General features: G+C 40.9%; 1 protein-coding gene across 3 annotated transcripts in view; it reads left to right on the top strand.

Moving 5' to 3' along the window:
• The window catches only part of LOC122556369 (transmembrane protein 255B), a 77,305-nt gene that overhangs the window by 17,224 nt on the left and 44,557 nt on the right, over positions 1-15,524 (top strand). For all 3 annotated transcript variants that reach the window (XM_043703002.1, XM_043703001.1, XM_043703003.1), the window contains exon 3: positions 4,390-4,452. In XM_043703002.1, the coding sequence (XP_043558937.1) occupies positions 4,390-4,452 (63 nt within the window). The remainder of the gene's footprint in view (positions 1-4,389; positions 4,453-15,524) is intronic.

Below are 15,524 nucleotides of genomic sequence, written 5' to 3'. Positions count from 1 at the left end.
TCTGGTCAAAGTCATGCTAGCTGAGCCTTTGTTACACAACCCAAAACTTAACTCTTTTCCTACCTGCTCACACCTTATATACTTTCTCATTCCCACCTTTTATCATTTCATGATAACCACCTCGATGGCAATACCAGCTTTCATAACATTCTGACAGCCAATATTTAGGCAAGTTATTGATACACAACATGCAATGATTATAACAACAAAAATTACTAGCCCATGCAGTAAATAGAATTTCTCGGATATTCCCACATGGGAAAATGTTCACCAGTAAAGTTCTTAAATCCATAGTTCTTAGTGAACCCTTCATCCCCTTCAAGTTGAGTGGAAATGAGCCAGTTATCCAAAATCTCCTTTAGTAAAGTACAACCTGAAAACAAAATCCAGTCTGTCCTTGCACACCATTCCACAGAGAAATCTGAATTCTTGTGTAAGCGCAATTAAATACTTAACAAAACTGACGAGGCTTCCATCCTTGCGGAGATGCTTCAGCTGGAGGTTACCAGTGCACCTGCACGTGAAATGCTGCAGGCAGGGTGAACGCAGCATTCTTTGCTGCTTCTGCTCCTGCTCTGCTGTTAAATGTAACAAAGCCAATGGCTTTTTAATGTGAGCTTGATCAATGAACCTTCATATCCTTTAAATGATCGAAAGACAAGGTAAAGCGCATGTGGTTTAATGTCCATAGGAAGGCCACTGACAAAAAGCGTACTGACCTCCTCTTCACTGTTGTTAGCTTCTTCACTTTTCGTGCTCATGACTGGGGAGCTGATTGTATCTGTTGGACCAGGTCGTGGAGGGGTGGGCAGTGGTCCAAAGATGTGCTTTACCTGTGAATGGAGAAACTCTAGAAACAACTGGCTCAGAGATGTTATTACAACATTCAGGAACAGGTTAGCTGCTGAAAGTATCTCTGCATTTCCTCTCTCATTCCTTCCTTGCCAAGGTGGTTATCAGTATGAAGACAGTCACACATTTAACTACACTAAATTGTGTCTGCCTATTTCAAGATGCTCAGTCGTCTTGCTGTCTGTTACTCTGGTCACTATTTATGACATTGTCAAGTTTTATACAATCCATAAACTTCTAAATTGTACAGTCAAAATTACAGTGGCAACTTTGGTAGAGATCAGCATTTTCTGAATTTGCAATATGAAGGGGGCCAATGAAGTCTTAACAATAATTAACCAAACTGAAACAGCTCAGCCTCATGTTATAATATTCTCTAAAATCTTAACAAAACATCAAAATTAAAATGCAGTCTTCTTTTTGTGACCACTCTGCATTAAAAACACAGCAGCAAAGATATTTTAGTAGAATAGTCTCGTCTCGCTAAAGCATAACCACTGAACCATCTGTCCCTTTCGAAACAGGCAAATCAGGGGCTCGTTCAAGGCAGTCAATCAATTTGTTTTAAGGTTACAACTTTGATAATTTTAAAAAGGACATAATGTTATACAATTTCAATATAAAAATAAAATCTGCCCCATTACGTAGCCCACAAAACACACTGAATTGAGATCCTGCTTCAAATAAGACAAAACGATTACTTAAAGGGATTTTCTGAACCAGCATTTAAAAAAACAAAATTTTTAAACATCAAACACTCTCAGCATGGCACAATTTACATTTCAACTTTCTTTTGTGACCCAAGTATTAGTACAATCTTAATCTCAGCATTTCTCATTTTTTTTAAGAGCCTCTGGTCAGAAATCTTCTCATTTTAATACGGGGGGAAAAACGTGCCCATTTGAGACCCCCCCTCAGTTCACCTGGTGATGATCCATAAAATGGAAAATGAGGAGCCAAAAAGATGGAAGAGGAGGTGGCCCCAAAAGATCCACACCAGAGTTTGAAAAAAATAAATTACATCCACAGACTCCGAATCAACCACCACAGAACAAAAAAAAACACAAGCATTGGTCCAAGATTCCCAATGCTCCGTGAACCCCAACAGCACCTGGTGCACACACACAACAAGAACACTAAAACATTCTCACCTGGGTGGAACTGGACTGAGGAATGCCAGCCCACTCCCAGACAAGGGTGTGAAGGAAAGATAGACCAGCTGTATCCTCACGACAAAATCACACCCGCAAAAAAACACCTCGCAGCGAAGAACACGCACCGCAGTCCAAGCCACACTCTTCCCCCAGAACAAAGACTCACAAAGCCTCAAATTTCACCACTAGGGACTTTAACCCCTTTCACACTTTACTTCTCATATAGACTCGAACCCCTTTTCTTACTCTATATGTCCGGGGACTCGAACGCAATCAAATCCAGGGGACTGGAACCCCAATCAAATCCAGGGGACTCGAACCTTAATCAAACCCAGGGGACTTAAACACCTGTTTGTCAGCGTGTTTACGAACTGTGTCTCTCGATCGAACTAGTTGGCACGGTGAACTAGTTGAACACGGTGGCACAGTGGTTAGCACTGCTGCCTCACAGCGCCAGAGACCTGGGTTCAATTCCCGCCTCAGGCGACTGACTGTGTGGAGTTTGCACATTCTCCCCATGTCTGCGTGGGTTTGCTCTGGTTTCCTTCCACAATCCAAAACTGTGCAGGTTAGGTGAATTGGCCAAGCTAAATTGCCTGTAGTGTTAGGTGCAAGGGTAAATGTAGAGGAATGGATGTGCTTTGGCAGGTCGGTGTGGGTTTGTTGGGCCGAAGGGCCTGTTTCCACACTAAGTAATCTAATCTAGTTACCGTTCGAGGAGTCTATAGAATAGAAAGCTATTGAACGAGGGGACCATTTCTGACACGCAGAAATATCGAGAGGGACCAAGGTTTAAAATCTTACCTTGTGGGCCCATCAGTCTCGAGATACCGGTGTTCTGCGCGATCACTGACACCGTCCAATAGTAACTATTCATTTGGACTCCTACCTGGCTCGCTATATTGTCGTCCTGTTTCCCTATCCCTGTACCAGTCGAAGTAAATATTCAGAGATATTGTATGGCTTTACCTCCTTCATCTTTATTCCGGCCCCTGGAGGGATGTGAACGATCGCCCATGTGCACAGAGACATGAGGTTTTGGTCTTCTCTCAAACAGCAGATTCTTGATGACTTATATAATCACTACATGGAGCAGTATTCAAATAAGGCAACATCTATATTGATTGGGTGACTGTTATAATCAGTGAGCATCAATAGTAAAGATTAAGTCATCTCGCATTTCACAATGGATATTCCCCACCTCGTTAACCGGCATTATACAATGGATGTTCTTTACCTCGTTAACCCACTACCCTTGCCTCCAGCACCTCATTGTTTACTGCAAGCTCTTATCTGGTCAAAGTCATGTTAGCTGAGCCTTTGTTCCACAACCCAAAACGCCACCTGCTCATACCTTATACACTTGCTCAATTTGCCAGTGCATTGCTTTCTCCTGTGGTACATCTGTGATTTCAACAAAGAACACCTATTTGTCCTGAGTTGATCATTTGAATTCTTTCCTTTTTTAAAAATTTACTAATGTACCAAATAGTTAAACAGAATACAGGGTTCTGCAACTTGCTGTGATGGATTTGCATACAGATGGAATCCTTAAAATAGCTGAATACTCACATTTGTTACGGACCAGACCAGGTCCCCTTAAAATATTTGAAGGTGGTAGCCTAGACCCAAACTTGTTCTTATTTTAAAAGGAAATGGAAAGCGTGGTGTTCCAGACACAATTCAACCGATCAATCTAATTGATGTTAAGCAAAACACAATTTATTCAAACACTACCGTAAATTACAACCAAAGAAAGAAGAACTTAGAATAACTTAGAATAACGGAATAATAGATACAGTAACTATTACTAATTAACTGTTACAATACAGTAACATCCCGTAAATACACCCTTAGCAAAGAAAGAAGAACTTAGAATAACTTAGAATAACGGAATAATAGATACAGTAACTATTACTAATTAACTGCTGCAATACAGTAACATCCCGTAAATACACCCTTAGCAAATTCAGAAAACAGATTTTCTCACATGTAATGCCTGCAGTAGGAAGAGAAACTTCAGCTTCTATCTGCAACCGAGAGAGGGGGAAAAATAGCTTACTCCAGCAGCTTCTGCTGTATTTAGAAGCAAGAAAACCTTGGAAATCCTGGATTGTGAGAGCTGACAGCACCCATCAGGCTGCTGTATTGTTCCAACTTAAAAAAAACCCAAGGCCTCACCAGCTGTTTACACGCCCACATTCTGCTCACCATTCCTTACTCAATCTCTCTTTTAAAAGAAACCAGGACTAAAATACAACTCTTAAAGTCACAGCAATGTCACACATTATCTCATCTGAGTTTGTTGCAATAGTAGCTGTAAAAAAAAATTATGTTTAGAATAAATGTAACTCACATTGCTATGTTCATATTTTTTCCAAAGCTTGCTTTTGGATCATTTCTGGGACTGCTGGGACTCTTCCTGGATGAAAATCGGAAGCAACTGGTAAGGTGTTTTAATAATCACTTAAATCTCTTTATTCGTTCATGGAATGTAGGTGTCATTGGCTGGGCCAGCGTTTATTGCCCAATTCTGAGTGCCCTAGAGAAGATCGTACATGCTAACTGCGTCCAATCAGGTCATTATTCTCCAAGTGTCTATTTATCCCATTCTTTAGAATAGAATCTACTTGTTACACGACCACAGGTGCAGGGCTGACGGTCTTAACTCCTTGTTTTTACATTCGCCTCTTTCTTAATTCATGGAGTAACATTTGTAACCTTCTAATCTGTAGGAATCCTTCGAGAATCTGTAGAATTTGGGAAGGAATTCACCAATGTATCAACTATCTCTATATCCATCACCTTCAACATTCTGAGATGGAGATCATCTGAGATGGACATACCAACTTTTAGCTTCATTAATTTCTTCAGTATGACCTTCTTATAAATACTAATATTCTTCAAATCCTCTTCTCTCTATTTACCCGTATTCTGTATGATTTCATGTATCTTCCTCAGAGAAAACAGACAAAATAATCATTTTACTTCTCTATTTCCCATTTTAAATTCTCCTGACTCTGACTATACTGGTAAAAACATCTGACTATAATGGAACCATTTTTGTTTCGGCCAAATGTTTTTACACACCTACAGAAACTTTCATAGAGTTATCGAGATACATAGCATGGAAACAGACCCTTGGGTCCTCCTCGTCCATGCTGAACAGTTATCAGTTCTAATGCATTTTGCAAGATTACATTCGTAATCTATTCTCCCTTTCGCCCAGCTTCTTGGTCCTCCTTTGCTCCATTCTAAAAACACTAAACTCCTTTCTCTGGCAGCTATAGAAGTCTTTTCCTAAGCCTATTTAATCCTTTCCTTCTTTTGTTGGTCAGAGTGAACTGAACACTTCTGACTTCTTGCAGGTTGAAGGAATGGATCCATTGCTTATATGGAATCCTGTCCTTAAAGGTATTTTCCCATATCCATCTCAACCAATTCATGGCTCACACCTTTATAATTTCCCTTATTCAAATTTAACACCTTGGCTTTAGATTGAACTATCTCGCTTACAAACATAATGTAAAATTCTTTCACAATGCGGACACTCATCCCTAACATCCCCTTTAGACAATTGTTAATTGGCCATTTCATGCTATTTAATTTTAGATCTAAAATACAATGTTGGCTCCTCAACATACTGCTCCAGAAACTCATCACAGTGGCTCAGTGGTTAGCACTGCTGCCTCACAGCGCCAGGGACCTGGGTTCGATTCCACCCTTGGGTGACTGCCTGTGTGGAGTTTGCACATTCTCCCCGTGTCTGTGTGGGTTTCCTCCGGGTGCTCTGGTTTCCTCCCACAGTCCAAAGATGTGCAGGTTAGGTGCATTGGCCATGCTAAATTGCTCATAGTGTCCAGGGATGTGCAGGCTAGGTGGGTTAGCCATGGGAAATGCAGGGTTACAGGGATAGGGTGGTCTAGGTGGGATGTCCTTTAGAGGGTTGATGTGGATTCAATGGGCCAAATGGCCTGCTTCCATACTGTAAGGATTTTATGATTGTAATCCTCCACAGCTTTAATGCTCAATTAGTTTAACCAGTCTATAGTCTATTTCCGTGCCTTATGACTCTATGAACATAAAGGAGAATGCAGAGATGAGGAAAAATAGGAAAACTATGCATTTTATAGGTACAAAGGCAATATTAGCAAAATTTAAACCATACAACTGGAAGGAGGTCTTATGGCACTATAGGTAGTGTCCCTGCCTTGGAGCTAGAAATCCTAGCCTAAGTTTTGATGGCCATGACAGGCGTGTTAATTGTGGTAGCCAAGCAACTTGCATAACCATCGGATACATTCCCATGGCTTGTATGAAATCTGGAGCCTTGATGGTACATTACTCCAGATTGATGGAAAGTCCATGCTAACTAGTTTAACCAATAGAGTCACCCTCAGTAACCCTGTTGCCAACATTATTAGTTTGACTCATTTCCTTATTAATAGCATGCCCCACACTAGATGACTAGTTGATGGTCTATTCATATCTCCAACCAATATCTGCTGTCCCTTCCAGTAAAAAGAAAAAATATACACCTTAGTAGTTTGTGATTTAAATATTTGGCAAGTGACTCTATATGCTCGAAGAGGAGAATAAAGTATACTCACAGCAGTGATGTTACTGGTGTAGTTCTTGTGAATAAATGGTATTAATTTTCTGAATGAAAAAGAGAGATTTTGTTTATGCTGTGGTGTTAGGTGTTAGAAATTCTTTTATTTATGGGATGTTTATGATAAATGCTTCTGAAATCAGTTTAGGAATGAAAGAGGAGTCAGTCTCCTTAGCAATGTTTTACTCATGAAACATGTGGATTGTGTACGTGCATCTTGCTAAGAAGCTCAACACTTTCATTTCAGCTGCTTTTGGAAAGTCCTGAGCATCAGGTGACAGAACAAAAGACCAGACCGGGAGGTGCCAAGCCGTACTGACCTGGTCACAGCTGAGCTGGGCTGGTTATGTAGCCAGAACGCCTAATAATCACTGAACAAACAAAACCTCCTGTGGGTTTGCAGTGTGCTCTTGTAACAGTCAAAGGACACATGCCAAACATGCTCAGGAGGCTTGAATTCACTTTGAGTCCTGGGAGAGGCTTGTCCTGAATTGTTGCAATTTGAACACCCAAGCCAAAACATTGCATCATCATTTGTGTTATGATCCCAGCTGATATTACCACCAATCAATTTCAGACAGAAACCTGGCTTGCAAGATCACATTTTGATTTAGTTTTAACAAAGTTGTCTCTCACTGAAAGATAAGCAGCAATGCTGCAGATTTTGCTTTAATAATATAAAGAAGTTTATTACAAAAAAAGGTAAAATAGAATAAACCAAACCACATAACACAAATTCAAAGATTTTTAATAACTCCTTAAAAAAATACTCCCATTAATCTCAAAACTCATTTTTATAAATTAGAAAGAAACAAAATAGCATATCTGTACTACCCACAGCACACCCTTGGGCCCATTTCTTCCAAATCCAGTTCAACTTTGGTTTCTGTTTTCTTTTCAGCAGTTGCTGGGGTTAGCTGGTCAGTGTCAGTCCTTCCCTGATTGACCAATTGAACATCCAGCTAGCTGCCAGCTCCTGGGTGTAAGGACATGCCAATACCGAATCATCTATAGTGTTCTTCGAGCAGTAACTAACCTGCATTGTCTTTCCAGGCCAGACCCCCAATAACAAACATCAGTCTTTATGTTCTCTCCTTTCTAATTAAAGACAAGCTGCTGTTCAATGTTCAATCCAGAACTACAGCTCGCAGTTCCAAAACAAAACTGAGAAAAAGAAAAGTACTGGTGGTCTCAATGGTTATCACTCACACGGGGAGGATTAGTGTTTGGAGCAGCATGGACTTTCCATCAATCTGGAGTAATGTACCATCAAGGCTCCAGATTTCATACAAGCCATGGGAATGTGTCCGATGGTTTTGCAAGTTGCTTGGCTACCACAATTAACACGCCTGTCATGGCCATCAAAACTTAGGCTAGGATTTCTAGCTCCAAGGCAGGGACACTACCTATAGTGCCATAAGACCTCCTTCCAGTTGTATGGTTTAAATTTTGCTAATATTGCCTTTGTACCTATAAAATACATAGTTTTCCTATTTTTCCTCATCTCTGCATTCTCCTTTATGTTCATAGAGTCATAAGGCACGGAAATAGACCTTTCAGTCCAACAGTCCATGCCGACCATGTTCTGAAACTAAACCAGTCCCACATGCCTGCGCTTGGCCCATATCCCTCCAAACCCTTCCAATTCACAAACTTACCCAAATATCTTTTAAACGTTGTGACTGTACCTGCATCCACTACTTCTTCTGGCAGTTCATTCCACACATCCTCTCTATAAAAGAGTTGCCTTTCATGTCCTTTTTAAATCTTTCTCCTCTCGCCTTAAAAATATCCCCTTATGTTTGAACTCCCCCACCCTAGGGAAAAAACCTTTGCTATTCACCTTATTTATGCTCCTCGTAATTTTATAAACCGCAATAAGATCACTCCTGAGCCTCCTGCGCTCCAGCGAAAGATGTTTCAGTCTGTCCAATCTATCTTTCTTTCTCAACCTCTCCATTCCCAGCAACATCCTGGTAATTTTTTTCTCCAATTGAATAATATCCTTCCTGTAACAGGGCAACCAGAACTGTACTCCAGAAGAGGCCTCACCAGTGTCCTGTACAACCTCAATATGACGTCCCAACTCCTATACTCAAAGCTCTGAGCAATGAAGGCAAGCATGCTAAACACTTTCTTAACCACTCTGTCTGCCTGTGGTGCAAGTTTCAAGTAATTATGTACCTGAATCCCTAGGTCTGTCCTTTCTACAACACTATGCAGGGCCCTACCATTAACTGTATAGGTCCTGCCTGTATTTTACCAAAATACAATATCTCACATTTATCTAAATTATCTACCTGCCACTCCTCAGCCCATTGACCCAATTGATCAAGATCACTGTCCACTGTACAACCAATTTTGGTGACATCTGTGAACTTACTCATCATGCTTTCTATATTCTCACCTAAATCATTTATATAAAAGACAAACAAACATGGACCCAGCACTGATCCCTGTGGCACCCCACAGGCTTCCAGTCTGAAAAACAACCCTCCACCATCACTCTCTGTCACCTGCTGTTAAGCCAATTTTGTATCCAATTGACAAATTCATCCTGAATCCCATGTGATCTAACTTTACTGATTGGTCTACTATGTGGAACCTTTACTAAAGTCCAAGTAAACAATGTCTACCTCTCTGTCCTCATCAATCTTCTTGGTTACATCCTCCAAAAACTCAATTAAGTTTGAGACACATGGTTTCCCCCACACAAAACCATGCTGACTATCCCTAATCAATCCTTGCATCTCTAAATGCATGTAAATCCTATCTTTCAGAATCACCTCCAACAACTTACTCACCACAGATGTCAGACTTAGAGGTGTATAGTTTTCAGGCTTCTCCTTACAGCTGTTCTTAAACAATGGCATAACATTAGCCACATTCCAGTCCTCCAGCACCTAACTAGTGGTTATAGATGATACAAATATATCTGCTAGGGGTCCTGCAATTTCTCCCCTAACTTCCCACAACATCCTGGGATACACTTGATCAGGTCTGGGAGATTTATCCCCCTTTATGTTTTCTAAGATCTCCAGCACTTCCTCATCTGTAATGTGAATTGTTTTCAAAACATCAATATTTATTTCCCTGAGTTCTCTAGCTTCTTTCTCAACAGTAAAAAACTGACACAAAATATTTATTTATTATCTCTCCCATCTCCTGGGGTTCAATACAAAGATGGCCTCATTGATCTTAAGGGCCCTTCTCTCTCTCTCTAGCTGCCCTTTTGCTCTAATGTACTTGTATAATCTCCTTGAATCTTTCTTACCCTCCTCTGCCAAGGCTGTCTCATATCCCCTCATGTTAGTCCTTCTACAGCACTTTCTTCCAAGAAACCAATTGGGCTTTCAAATACAGATGACCCAGCTGGATATGCATTAAACATAGTTTTGCTCAGCGTGTGTATGTTATATTTGACTGTAGTCAAGCATGTCGTGCTATTAGCAGCTCTGCATGGGTTCAAGTAAAACAACATGCAATTTGTCTCAAAGATTCTTAAAGGCTTTATGAAGTTCACATTAAACTTTTTTATACCATTAACGATCTGAGAGTTTTTCAAATAAGTGCTGTAAGAGCTGACGAGGTCTGATCCTGAATTTGAAGCAAAATACTGCAGTTGCTAAAACTCTTTGAAATAAACACCAAATATACTTGAAACATTTGGCTGGTCTGGCATCTGCGGACAGAGGAACAGAGTTAATGTTTAAATGGTGACCATGACTTCTTCAAGGAACATAGAAAATAGGGACAGGGAATAGGCCATTTGGCCCTTTGAGCCTGCTCCACCATTCAATAAGAACACGGCTGGTCTTTCCATGGACTCAGCTCCACTTATCTGCATTTTAACCACGTTCCTTAATTCCTTTATTTTTCAAAAATGTATCTCCCTTAGCTTTAAAAGCAATTACTGAAGTTGCGTCAACTATTTTCTTGGACAAGGAATTCCATCGATTTACAACGCTCTGGGTGAAGCAGTTCCTTCTCAGTTCCGTTCTAAATGTGCTTCCTCTAACCTTGAGGCTATGACCCCTTGATCTAGCCTCACCTACCAGTGGAAACATCCCATCTATTTCTGTTTTATCGATTCCCTTCATCATTTTATATGTTTCTATAAGATCCTCCCTCAACAAGTATGTAAGTTAGCTCGCTGAGCTTGAAGGTATAATACCATACACATGGTCCCCAACTCCAAATCATTTATATAAATTAGAAATAATTTGTGGTCCCAACGACATCATTTTACATATTTATAGAAACTTTTGCTATCTATCTTTATATTCTGTGCTGGTTTTTTCACATGCTCTATCTTACTTTTCTTTATTGATCTTTTTGTGGCTTTCTGTTGACCTTTAAAGTTTTGCCAGTCTTTTAGATTCCTGCTGTTTCTGGCCACTTTGTATGTCTTCTCTCTCACTTCGATAGCCTGCCTTATTTCCTTAGACACCCACGGCAGATTACCCCTCCTCGTACAGTCCCTCCTTCTCACCGGAAGCACTTAGAAAATTGCTTTGAAGGTCCTCCACTGCTCATCAACTGTCACACCAGGAAGTGTCTGTTTCCAGTCTATTTTATCCTTTACAACGTAAAGCTGAATAAAGAGTTCCACTTCTGCTAGGTCATTTAAAGTGGACCTTGTTTTCAGTAAGAGTTCCTAGATACCACGTGACCAATGATGCCTGCTTGCTTTGCTGCTGACCCAGCCGGGGCTGTTTTGTATAGTGACCGGCTTGGACAGGGGCTTGTTTTATTTGGTTCAGTTGGAGAGAAGCCTACTAAGCACCAGCTGATTTGGAGGAAAGCTTAGCATGAACAAGCTGCCCAGCTGATTGCTCTCATTTCGGAAAAGCATCACTTCAGGGTGAAACCTTTTGAAAGAGTGAGTGATGAAACATCTTAAGATGGTATTTTCTCAGTAAACTGCATCTGTGAAATTTCAGAGACAGTGATGCATAATTAATTACTTGACCAAATGTGCCGGAACATCAGAGCAACAGATTCCAGAACATTGTGTGCTGTATTCTTTTGCTTCCAAGTTTCCTGAAGAGCGTGAGTTTTGAATGTTTGGGGATTAAATGTTATGTTTTTATATTAATAACTATATATTTTAATTATTGTATTTTTATTGAAAAAGTTTTGTTTTTGTAATAAACTCATATTTGTAACAGACACTTGGTAGTACTGGGAAAACTACGGTTATATGAGGCCTTCTATAGGTTTATCAGGAAAAAAAAGTATGACTACAGTAAGATTAGGGCCAATCAAAGACAATAGTGAGAGGTTGAGAGTGGAATCTGAGGACATAGGACGAAGTGCTTAGTGAATACTTTTTGTCAGTATTCATATTGGAAAAGGGCAATGTTAGTGAGAATACGGAGATACAGGCTACTAGATTAGGTGAGATTGAGTTTGACAAAGAAAAGGTTTTAGCAATTTTAGAAGATCTGAAACTGGATAAGACCCCTGGGCCAGATGGGATTTATCCTTGGATTCTCTGGGAAGCTAGGGAGGAGATTGCCGAGCCTTTGACTTTATGTCATCATTGTGTACAGAGATAGTGCCAGAAGACTGGAGGATAGCAAATGTTGTTCCCTTGTTTAAGAAGGGGGGTTGGGACAATCCTTGTAATTATAGGCCAGTGAGCCTTACTTTGTTTGTGGGTAAAGTGTTGGAAAAGGTTTTAAGAGATAGGATTTATAATCATTTAGAAAAGAATAATTTGATTAGGGTTAGTCAACACTGTTTTGTGAAGGGTAGATCTTATCTAACTAACCTTATTGAGTTCTTAGAGAAGGTGACAAAACATGTGGGTGAAAGTAAAGTGGTTGATGTGGTGTATATGGACTTCAGTAAGGGGTTTGATGAGGTTCCACGTGGTAGGCTACTGCACAAAATATGGAGTGAATTGAAGGTGGTTCATCAGTTTGGATGAGAAATTGGCTAGCTAAAAGAAGACAGAGGGTCATGATTGATGAGAAATGTTCATCTTAGACCTCAGTAACCAGTGGTGTGCCACAAGAATCTGTTTTGGGTCCACTGCTGTTTGTCATCTTTATAAATGATCTGGATGTGGACGTAAAAGGATGGGTTAGTAAATTTACAGATGACACTAAGGTAGCAGAGTTGTGGATAGTGCCAAAGGATGTTGCGGGTTACAACAGGACACAGATAAGATCCAAGCTGGGCTGAGAAGTGGCAAATGGAGTTTAATGTGGGAAAGTGTGAGGTAGTTCACTTCGGAAGAAGTAACAGGAATACAGAGTACTGGCTAATGGTAAAACTCTTGGCAGTGTAGATGAACAAAGAGATCTTGGTGTCCAGGTGCATAGATCCCTGAGAGTTGCAGCCCAGGTTGATAGGGTTGTTAAGAAAGCATACGGTGTGTTGGTATTCACTGATAGGGGGATTGAATTTCGGAGCCACGAGGTCATGCTTTAGCTGTTAGGCTGGTTAGGCTGCATCTGGAGTATCGCGTATAGTTCTGGTCACCGCATTATAGGAAAGATGTGGAAGCTTTGGAAACGGTTCAGAGGAGATTTACTAGGATGTTTCCTGGTATGGAAGGAAGGTCTTACGAGGAAATGCTGAGGGAACTGAGACTGTTTTCATTGGAGAGAAGAAGGTTGAGAGGTGACTTAATTGAGACATATAAGATAAACAGAGGGTTAGATAGGGTGGACAGTGAGAGCCTTTTTCCTTGGATGGTGAAGGCTAACATGAGGGGACATAGCTTAAAAATGAGGGATGATAGATTTAAGACAGATATCAGGGGTAGTTTCTTTATTTAGAGAGTAATAGGGACATGGAACAGCCTGCCTGCAACAATAGTAGACTCGCCGATGCTAAGGGCTTTTAAATGGGCATTGGACATACATATAGATAATAATGGAGTGATGTAGATTAGTTGGGCATCAGATTAATTTCACAGGTTGGCGCAACATCGAGGGCCAAAGGGCCTGTACTGTGCTGTAACGTTCTATGTTCTATGTTCTACATTCTATGTTTTGCTGCATCCTGGCATGGTCAGAATAGAATGACAATCTACTCAACAGATGGCCTTGGTGTCACAGAGATTGGGGGTTCGTCCAGGACACTCCTTAATTGGAAGTGGAGTGCTAACAAATGGAAAAGGATGAAGGGAAACGCACCAGGTTTCTTGTGCACAATTAGACCAAAATATCTTTGCAGTTGCTATGACTCTTTGGGAAGAGGAAGATTTATCCCTCAATGATTCACAAAGACTAGCCAGCATTAGATGAATAGAATTGGCTGGAGAGTTCGGGTTAGACTGAAAAGTGGGTGCTAGGAAAGTAGATATGATGGATGTAATGGCTCAGCTTTTGAAATTGGAAGAACAATACAAACCATTTGGTGAGTCAGTTATGTTCGTGAGAGTTCAGTCACTAATGAAGAACTTGAAATGCAAAAGGAAATTAAACTTAAAATCAACGTGAGCTTGAGGATAAAGAAAGGGAAAGAGCACTTCAGAGGGAGAGGTGATGGAGAGACGCAGCACTAAGGAGGGTAGAGAAAGGAAGTGAATGTGCGTTTCAGACAAAAGGGAGAGAAAGATGATGGGAGCTTAAAACGCTTCAATTAGGAGAAGGACTCTAACTGTGAGGGGATATTCTGACAAGGAAAGGCCATACTCTGATCCAAGCTGTTTAAATCGGTTCAGCATCTCCCACAATTTGGTGAAAGGGACACTGAGACACTTTAAATGTGTTTATAAGTGAAAGCTGAGGTGAGCTAAAGAAAACTGCTTACTGTTTATGTAAATCAGGTTGACAGGCAGGGCACATGAGTTGATATCTTGCTTTCGAGGAGACTTCTGTAGGTTAAGAGGTTGAACAATTAAAGGGCTATTCTCTGCATGTACAGGCAGAAATTCCAGAATATCCAGTAACAGCCTGGGCAGACTTACATAGAGTTTGAGAGGGGAAAGCAAAATAATTGTGGCTGTTAGATGTGGCATTAAAGATACACATAAGACCCTGAGGGAATAATTCTCCGGGAAGAACGTAAATATTCATTCCAACCCTCCACCCCCGCCAACCCCCGTATGTAAGAACTCACAAAGGAAACTAGGAAGTTCTTATGATTCCAAGTTGGCCCACAAATCCTCCCCCTTTTCAGATCACTCTCACAAACGGGGGAATGAGTGAAGCTGGGGAGGTGAAAGAAAGGCAAGGAGTCAGGGGACAAGGAAGGAAAGCTGGGATGGCCCCACAGTCTCCTTCCCAGGCCAGAAAGGAAAGTGCCGAATGAGAAAATGATGTCTAAAGCCTCAGTGTTTCCATTGACGCGAGGTGGGAGGGTTTGGGGAAGTGATTGCCGAGAGGTGTCATCGCTGGACTGTTAATCCAGACACCCAGGTAACGTTCAGGGGACCTGGGTTTGAACATAGAACATTACAGCACACAACAGGCCCTTTGGCCCTCAATGTTGCACTGACCTGTGAATCTGAAGCCTATCTAACCTACACTATTCCATTATCATCTATATATTTTTCCGATGACCATTTAAATGCCCTTAAAGTTGGCGAGTCTACTACTGTTGCGGGCAGGGCATTCCATGCTCCTACTGTGCTCTGATTAAAGAAACTACAACTTACAACTGTTCGATATCTACCACCCCTCAATTTAAAACTATGTTCCCTCGTACTAGCCATCACCATCTGATGAAAAAGGCTCTCACTGTCCACCCTACCTAACCCTCAGATTACCTTATATGTCTCAATTAAGTCACCTCTCAACCTACTTCTCTCTAACGAAAACAGCCTCAAGTTCCTCAGCCTTTCCCCGTAAGACCTTCCCTCCATCCCAGGCGACATCCTGGTAAATCTCCTCTGCACCCTTTCCAAAGCTTCCACATCTTTCCTATAATGCAGCGACCAGAACTGT

This window comes from Chiloscyllium plagiosum, chromosome 13, assembly GCF_004010195.1.
Source record: "Chiloscyllium plagiosum isolate BGI_BamShark_2017 chromosome 13, ASM401019v2, whole genome shotgun sequence".
NCBI lineage: Eukaryota > Metazoa > Chordata > Chondrichthyes > Orectolobiformes > Hemiscylliidae > Chiloscyllium > Chiloscyllium plagiosum.
This window is presented reverse-complemented; position numbering and strand designations above follow the sequence as displayed.